Below are 9,053 nucleotides of genomic sequence, written 5' to 3'. Positions count from 1 at the left end.
TGGTAGAAATAACAAATTATTTCAACAAAATGTTTATAGTGTGATGTTCATAATGACATCAAGTTCATTGAAGTAATTACTTTTGTCTTTGAAGCGACTTCCGTAATAAGGTTCACAGTCACATCACTTGGTTTTCACCGTGTAGTGACACCGGTAATAAGGGCCAAGAAAACCGCTGTCATCACAATATTTGCTGTCACATTGGCTGCCAGGCGGATATGAAGGAAAATTTTTCCGACCAGTTTATACAATCTATATTCATTTATTAAACTTCAATCTACACCAAACAAAGATAGCGTAAAACATAGCATTGAACAAAAACATCCGCCTGTTCACAATATGTTTCTTAAGGATCGAACTATTCTATTTAAAATTTTAGTACTTCCAGGACTATATAATTGTGTTATAATGTGATTGTTGCAATATAAAAAATAAAAACTTTATTTTCTTCATTAAATCGTACCGGTTGGTGGGAAAATTTTGACCACATCACGGAAAACATTCCTGCCAGCAATTGGAACTCGATTTTCAATGGTGCTTTACGAAGCAGCAAATCCTCTCCTAAGTGATCAAACTTGGGGTCGAGTATTCCTACGATGGTCTAACATTACAAGCATCAAACAACATGTCAGCTAACTAAATGCCAAGTGAAAAATTATAAATGTATTATTTAGATACGAAACATAAAATTCCATCTATAGAATTAATAACATTACCAATAATGCTATTTCTAAACTTGTATGCTGATGTCATTAGCATATATTTTTCGATTTTTGAAGTCACTTGCTGAAGATAGGTTTGATTTTATTTTTACAAATCGTCATCCTCGTCCCAATCTCCTAAAAGTGAGTTAACCACTTCCTTCGATTTGGCTTTAACTTCCGTTTCCTTATCATCCTTCTGTTCAGTTGCATCGTCATCTTGTTCACCAGATTCGTCTGGCTCTTCTTTCGCTTCGACAGCCTTCTCTTTCTTTTCCGAGCCATCCTTCTGTTCGGTGGTCTCCGATTTTACGGTAGTTTCTTCCTTCACCGGAACTGCTTCCTCCGTTTCCTTACCCTGACTTTTATCAGCGTCATCATCTTCCTTCAGCGAGGTTTCCGTTTCACTCTCCGCTGCCATAATTATCACTTGCGTCTCGCTGTCATTCGCACTGTCATTCACACTATCGGCAGTGTTATCAGCAGTCGAGGTTTCCATTGTGATATCCTCGTCTTTAGATTCGTCTTTCTTCTCACCAACCACCTTCTGTAGTTTTTTCTCCAGGTCAGCATCCGAATCGGATTCAGTGAATTTAGTTTCGTTGTTCCAATCGTCCAACAACTGTCCAATGTCATCCTCTTTCACTTTACGTTGTTTATCTGTTTGCGGTTTCGTTTTTGCATCGGTGGCAGTAGTAGGTTCCGGTTCAACAATTTTCTTTTCATCTTTTTCATTTTTCACGGTCGGAGTCGGTTGTTCCTCAGTATCCTCCGACCAATCGCCTTCCAGTTCCGATATCAGTTTTAATTTCTCACGTTCCTTTTCCGCCTTCGCCGCTTCATCTGCTGACTTGGAATCATCTCCTTCTTCTTCCTCTTCCTCCTCCTCTTCTTCTTCATCATCTTCTTCAGGGTCTTCATCTTCACCCGCTTTAGGTTGAGCGCTTTTCTGTGCTCCGTTTGCCGACTTTAAACCGCCACTGGTCTTCTCCTCAACTTTAGCACTCTCATCGGCGGGTAGTTCCTGGCTACTTTCGGCATCCACCTCCATCTCCTCGGTATCGGCACCTTTTTCGCTGGCTTTCTCCGACAGTTGTGTCGACGCTTGTGATGTTTCGTCCTCGTTTGTCTCGGCATTCTTTGCGGCGGAAGGGGCCATCTTCTTCGCCGTCGTAGCAACAACCTCCTCGTGTTCTTCCACCTCCGGTGTGGGAGTGACGGCCGTCATTGAGGCACTGGTCGTAGTGATGGTGTTGATCGGAGCGGCGGCCAATTCCTCCGCTGCTTCACTGTACATAACGACGATGTTCGAGTCCTGTCCGCCGGCTGTGTTAATCAGCTGTGTTCCATCGGCTAGCTGTAGACCGGTACCGCTCATGAAATTTTCGTCGTTGAGAACCATCACCACGTTTCCGCCTGAAAAGATATATTAAACATAAAAAAATCAGAAGTCAGTTGAAAAAATGAAAAAAAGCAATTTGAAAACCGGATGCTCTAAGTCGCATGACGGTTTGTGCACGTAGCCGATGTTGCGAAAAGATGCAGCATCAAGTAGTATACTAATAGGCGATTTTTATGCTCGACGTATGATACGATGATAAAATACATGTGCAGATTTTTTATGGCAAACTAAATTGAGTAGCTTATTTCAATTCGATTTGTCAAAATGAAATAACTGATTAGTTTAATAATGATCCAGTTTGTTCAAAGCAGAATTTTTTTACCAGTTTTTAATGCAAATTCTTGCTAATAAGTTTATTTCTTACTACAAATCAGTGTTAGTTTATTGTATATTTCCCCTGATATAAAATGTTAGATTTAAGCAAACGGTGTTATTCTAAGGTTTGAAAAAATGCATTATCAATATCTTTAAATCAGCAAACACAGATTAGTTCTAATGAATGTTTTTAATAATATTCTAAAAAAATAAATCTTTTACGACTACGCAAAAGGCTAGAATCAAGGCTAGAATCAAAACCAAAATGAAGCAAAGTTGATTATTGATCAAAGTAGTCGATTGCGTTCAAAAATAACGTCAAATGGAACTCAAAAATAATATATTGTGCACAAACACCTAGAAAGCCCGGAATGGTCCGGTTCCAAACTACCTAAAGTGCTTAAGATGACAAAAACCACAGTTCGTCGAATGCACCAAAATCAGAAAAATGCAGAGATGGCGCTCGTAGTAAACCAGTAGCCACGTCTTTCTAGAGTACTAACCTTTGCTTGAAACGGGTCAAAATTTTAAGTCGATCCGACCAGAAACAGCTGAGTTATCGAGGTTGGAGTAAAGTCGTTTTGTAGTTTGTTTAAAAAAAGGAAAAAACCGAGTTTCGTGTTTTGATAAAACATTGTTTTTTAATGGGTAAAAACACCGTGCAAGCGAAACAATGGATTGAAAAATGTTATCCGGACTCTTGTCCATCAAAAGCAACGATTTGTCGGTGGTTCGACGAGTTTAAACGTGGTCGTACCGACACAAATGACGCGGAACGCTCGGGTAGACCTGTGGAAGCCGTTACACCGGAAAATGTGAGTGAAGTGACAAAAATTATAATGAAAGATCGTAAAGTGAAGCTCCGTGAGATTGCTGAGATGACACAGATATCATATGGAAGTGTATTTACTATCTTTCATGAAAAATTGAGTGGGTGCCGCGATTGCTTTCGATGGAACAAAATGCACGCTGCCACAAGTCGATGAAAACAATGGCGAAATTGAGCGAATTGGGCTTTTATCAGCTTTTATAATTTCGGCAAGAGGAAATCCATATAGGATATGTGTTAGTTGCTAATCAAATGTGTTGTGGAAGTAAGCTGAAACTGAAATAATTTTTCTCGATCAGTTTTAAGCAAAACGGAAGTTTTAGACTAAGATTTTCGCTTTTCTTGAATTGCAATTTTAAGCAGATTGAACTGATTGGCTTAATTTTCAACCATATGGAAGATTTATTGATTAAAATCAGGAAAAGAAGCACCGGAATTTGTAACACACATTATTGACAACCACAGATTTTTTTTGCCAGTTTTGCCACACAGATTTTGTGTCACAGAACACAGATTTTATTAAAATTAACAGATTCCAACAGATTTTCATGAATATTACCCAGATCGGTAGATTTTCAAAATATTTATCACATATGATAAAAAATATGCAACACAAATGGTACACAGATTTTTTAAGTTTAAATATAGATTTTAAAAGGGCCACTCTGACCATAACTGGCTTGTAAGAGCGGTGCCTCATGCCTTGAATCGCCAACTCGAGATAAATAAAGATCAGAGCGGACGTAATTAAAAACTTCTCATAACGTTCTCATTTACGCGTTTATCATGTAACAATAAAGCCCCAGGGCCCAACAGAATCAAACTAAGCTTGTTGAGATCCGTCAAAAGCGGGTAACTTTGTTCCACATGACTGGAGACAAGTGAGAACCAGGAAAACCAGCTTCCGATTGCAATTCTTATCGGTTGATTGCAGGCCGGAAATTGTTCGAAAAATATATTCCCTTTCGTCTGGGCCAGGGGTTCCTAAAATGGTCGATATAGACCCCTTGGGGTCGATATCCTTTTTGGGGGGTCGACGTAAACGAAAACTGACTATGGGGGTCGCTGAGGTATAGAACCCCCTTGTTTGATATAAGTTATTATTTGAAATACTCATACAAAAAAAGTTGTGTTTATTCGATCATCCAACAAATTGAACTTTCAAAAGAATTTGTTAAAAGGGTCTGAGGCTTAAGTTAATTTTAGTAAATAGTTTGGGAACAGTCGGGTCAAGACACTTGCTTACAGATAAACAAATTGATTTTCGCAGGGACAAACAGACGAATCTTGTGCTGCTCTCAGCGGAAATTCAAATGCTTTTTTTCAAGTGTTTAGTGTAAAGCTAATAAAATAAGAAGTGATAATGAAGAGTTAGGCTCAATCAATTGTAGAATTGATTGCTAAAATGTACAATTATCGAACTTCAACATAGCGTGATTTAGTAAACGTCCCTTAAGACGCACATTCTTCTACTGATGGTAACAATAGTCGTAAAGCCGATGCATTCTGTGATAATACAGCAGGGTTAGTAGCGAACTCGCGGTACTGTTTATTGTAAATAAATGAAAAATAAATTAAATTTGATAATGACACTAAATCTAAACAGACAAAAAACGTCACTAGAAATACTTCCTACAACCAACTAAATAAGTTATTAGCCAACATATTATTCAACAAAAAAAAAACAACTACACAACTAAATCAAATCATTACCGTTTCCGCTGTTCTGAAGCTGCGAAAAGATTTCATCCTTCTGACTTTGTGTCAGCTGCAGTTCCGTTCCGTCTTCGGTGATCAGTTTCGTTAGCTGATCCGATCCGGAGGCAGCCGACAGCGTCGTAGTCGTTCCCGTTTCACCGTGCACCGTGGCCAACTGGTGCTCGATGAACTGCCCCTGGAAGGTGGGATCTTCGATGACCACGCTGGCATTGTCCACCAGTCCTAGGCTGGTGGCAATACCGGACGCCACATTGCTCAACGCTTCCGCTTCCGACGACGGTTCCAGTGTGATTTGCTGCAACTGTAGCTGAGATTTCCCACCGATTTGAGACACCGTCTGAGCCTGGCTAGGATCGATCACAAACGGGATCGCACTGGTATTGCTGAACGTTATGTTGGATAGGATTTTAATTTTATTCTCTTGGCTACTGTTCCGGCTGGGGGTTTCGTCTTCCTCCTGCACCTGGTACTCATCGTCGGAGAAATCAATCACACCATCTTCACGTGCTTTTTCTTTATGCAAACTCTTCATGTGATCGTACAGATCCATTTCCTTTTCGAACACTTTATTGCAGTATATGCACTGCTGCAGATCACCGCGTTGATGGTTTTCTTCTTCGTGCTTTTCGAGGCTTTGTGCATTCAGGGCTACGTGGCCGCATTCGCCGCAGGTCGGGAACTTAACGGTGGATTTAATATTGTGCGCAGTTAACCAGTGATAGAACAGATGCGGATTTCTTTGTTCGGCTTTCCAACCGCAGTGCTCGCAAATGCGCGCATCAATTCGTTCTCGGTGCTTCACTATCAGATGATTGCGGAACGCCTTATAGCTGGGAATACTGATCGGTCGACCGCCGATGCCGCACCGAAGGCACAACCACGGTCCGGTCATGTTTTCGGCACCCTTGGCAATGAGAGCATGCATGGTTTTGGCGTCAATTTTTCGTGGCCCCGGTGTGGAAGTAGCTTGCGGTTGCGGTTGCCGTATTGCATCGGTAGCTTTTCGTACCATGGATAAATCCGCTTTCAACGGTGTTGCCGTGCGGACTTCCATTTTCACCGGAGCAGATGCCTGACTCGGTGCCGCCGCCGCTGCTGCCGAGGGTGAAGTTTTTTGCATGATTTTTAGCTTAATGTTTTTGTTTTTCTTTACCAGATGTGGATACTTTTTCAGTACTTCGCTGATGATCTTTGCGTGGTCTACGTTACCGGACTCGTCTTTCACTGTGATTTGCTTTACCGCTCCCGCCCCGGGTGACGTTTTGGCTTCTTGTTTTATTACGATTTGTTTCGGGCTTGTCTTGACGGGCAACTGCTGCTGCTGCGCCTGCGGTTCGTCTTCATCGTCGTCATCGAACGGAGTATCATCAGCAAAACCCGGCGAATCATCTTCTTCTGTAGCCATTTGGCTTCTTAATCTAGCGGCTTCCGTAAACTCTTTCACTTCTTCCAAATTTGGTTTCTTGGCTACGGAAGTGCCAAAACTAGACGAAGCCGGACGTTTCCCCACACTGACATTGGTGTAACCTTTTCGCAACTCCTCAAACGGTTCGTCTTCCTTCTTTATCTGATCGGCCGTGACAAGCGGCTTACTTTCGTACGTAATATCATCGAACGGTCCCTCAAGTGTATCGCTATGGGCATTTTCGTCGAATCTCGAAGGACCCGGCTTCAGCTCTTTGGCTGAACCATACTTCGACATCAACGCTTGCGGTTCCGGTTGAGGGTTCCGCACGAAAGCTCCATAAGTTGAAACCGGACCGACCGTGGTCTGATGCTTAACGATTTGACCAGTTCGCTGTTGCGGCGCGGTTACTCTGGTAGGAGCCGGTTGTCGTGCCGCTCCATAATTCCTGGATGGTGCTTGATAGGTCACACTCGGAGGTCCCGCACGACCCCGCATCGGTGCCTGTTTATTCAGCACTACCGGCTGACGACCGCCTTGAATCATACGAGTCGTTTGCTTGTGGGCCTCCAACAGTTTCAGCAACACCGTCATGTTCATATCGCGCGCCGTTTTGAGCAACTTGTCGTACATGTTGTACTGAAATTCCAGCGTGCCCGTGTACATAAAGTTCACAATCGGAACGATCACGTCCGCCTGCAGATCCAACGGCATAATCAGTGTGTCGTCGTACATTTCGCATGTATTTTCCAGCATGTTGAAATAATCGGTACATGCACTCAGTACCAGCCGGTGAACTTTCAGCTGTGAGTTGTCATTGAACTGCAGCGTCAAATCGCAATGGTCCGTCTTGTTGAAAAAATTCTGCAGCTTCTGCAGGAAAAACACTCCCCAGTTGTCCACCTTCACGGACTTGGTTTCCGTGATACGCGTCATTTTTTGTTTATGTGCACTTTTCGCTTAAATTTTTCTATGAATTGTTTACGGGTTTACATTGAAGAATCTGAAAGCAGACAAAATAAAATTTTAATTTTTAAACTGTCGTGTAAAAACAATGTTTTGACTCTATTTTAGACCCCCAAACTTTGAACGGAATAATGAAATTGAAACACAAAAATGCATATTTTTTTCAGTGCACTTGCATTGGAAAGAAATTTCATCTCGCCGTGCGATTTGACGTTTGGATCCGCAGAAAAGCTTCACTCTCAGCATGATGACATTTTTTATTTTATAGCCTATACTTCAACTTACTTAGGACAAACCAACAATATAAATTACAACCCAAAAACCGTTGCTTTACTACTATTTGTGTATTGGACAGATTTGTTGATAAAACAAATAACGAACTTCACTTTTTTATGGTTGAAAGTTTGGCTATTGAACACATCGAAACAAAACATTACCTCCTAGATTGCAGAAAAAACATCAAACTCCTTTGAAAGATTTTCGATTTCTTCGCGCAAACTTACGAAAAACCATTTACTTGCACAAGTCTTTCAATTCTAGGATAATTTCGAAAACTGATTCACTGTCACCGGACGCAATCCGGACCACAAACAACCGAGAACGAATGGGTCCCTTTCTACACTACCACTAAACCGGTCCGCAACTATTAGCGACAAATCGGAAAATCTTCTCACAGGAATTTGCACCGGGAATTCACAATTCGCCACAAAAAATAAACCAGTAACCAACTGCCACAACACACGGAACCCAATCAATCAACCGACCGCCGATCGAGCCTTTCTGGGGCGACGACGCGTTTGTCTCGAATTCGAAAGTTACTGCGATGATGTACTGGATGTTTGTTCTAACAAACACCACTTTTTGAGCTACACCGCCGTCGCTGAACTTTTTCACAAAAGTAAGATGGCGACGGATATGTCGTCGGTCACCAGGGTAGCGAGTTTGTTACGTGTCGCTTTCGATAGATGTTGCGTATGGTAGAATCGGAAGGAAAAAGCTCTTCGCACGAAATTGTCTGCAAGTTTGTTGATCGATTAATGAGAGTAATACGCGAGAGATAGAGAGCGGAAGCTTCGGCGAATGTGACATTAGTAAGCTCGAAACTATGGCGTCATTCCAAGATACATGTGTTAGTGTATTAATACCGGATCTAAAGCCAAGTCATGAATGATACCAAATTAACAACAAATGCGTTCCACTAAATTTACTGTTATGTGTATAAACAAGAATAGGGTGGTATTCACTATTTTCTGCAAATGAACGCTTAAAAAAATTTATCGACCTGTTTATATACAATGCTTTGACATGTATTTATTTTCATTTTTTCCGATTCCAATATTTTTATTGATCAATATCAATACTAACCGAATGTAAATCACGTTAAAACATGTTTCTTCCTTAATTTAAAGTGTCGTATACTATATTCCCTTACACATACATTCAAAGTTTTCTAATATCAGCAAATGTTCACTTTATCTAAAACCAGAAAATGTTCGGTTCACTACACAAAAATAAGGTTTTATTCCCGGATGAATTCCACTTCTGTTATCCCGTCGATTCACTTCACTTCACATGATCACTATTCACCGAGCCCTAGGTTTTGATCTTGGTAGAACTTTTTGCAAGAAATTAACATGTTTCCGTACTGTTTTCAAGCTGAAAAATTTCCCGTAAAATTTAGCTCCATCTTTACAAGTTTCCTCAGTTATTACAGAT

The 9,053-nt window shown here is 41.1% G+C and overlaps 1 protein-coding gene across 3 annotated transcripts; it reads right to left on the bottom strand.

Moving 5' to 3' along the window:
* Window positions 1–242: 242 nt before the first annotated feature.
* Window positions 243–9,053, bottom strand: LOC131428226 (centrosome-associated zinc finger protein CP190). 3 transcript variants are annotated; one of them, XR_009229353.1, is made up of 4 exons: window positions 7,775–8,628; window positions 4,961–7,374; window positions 717–2,117; window positions 243–636 (listed from the first exon to the last, which is right to left on the bottom strand). XR_009229353.1 is itself a non-coding variant. In XM_058591988.1 (3 exons), exons 2-3 carry the CDS (start codon window positions 7,305–7,307, stop codon window positions 811–813), a joined length of 3,654 nt encoding a protein of 1,217 aa, XP_058447971.1. In that variant the 5' UTR covers window positions 7,308–7,374; window positions 8,703–9,053; the 3' UTR covers window positions 243–810. The 3 variants fall into 3 exon arrangements, 2 of the variants coding, with proteins under 2 accessions (XP_058447971.1, XP_058447970.1); XM_058591988.1 differs by lacking the exon at window positions 7,775–8,628 and adding an exon at window positions 8,703–9,053 and having other exon boundaries at window positions 243–2,117; XM_058591987.1 differs by having other exon boundaries at window positions 243–2,117.

Source organism: Malaya genurostris, chromosome 2 (genome assembly GCF_030247185.1).
Source record: "Malaya genurostris strain Urasoe2022 chromosome 2, Malgen_1.1, whole genome shotgun sequence".
Classification (NCBI taxonomy): Eukaryota; Metazoa; Arthropoda; class Insecta; order Diptera; family Culicidae; genus Malaya; species Malaya genurostris.
The sequence above is the reverse complement of the archived record's forward strand: the minus strand, read 5'-3'. Positions and strand labels throughout refer to the sequence as shown.

Coding starts and splice junctions, on each gene's coding strand:
- LOC131428226 (XM_058591988.1), bottom strand. CDS start 7,307: ATGACGCGTATCACGGAAACCAAGTCCGTGAAGGTGGACAACTGGGGA. Junction 2,118..4,960: donor GCTTCAGAACAGCGGAAACG/GTAATGATTTGA, acceptor ATATCTTTTCAG/GCGGAAACGTGGTGATGGTT.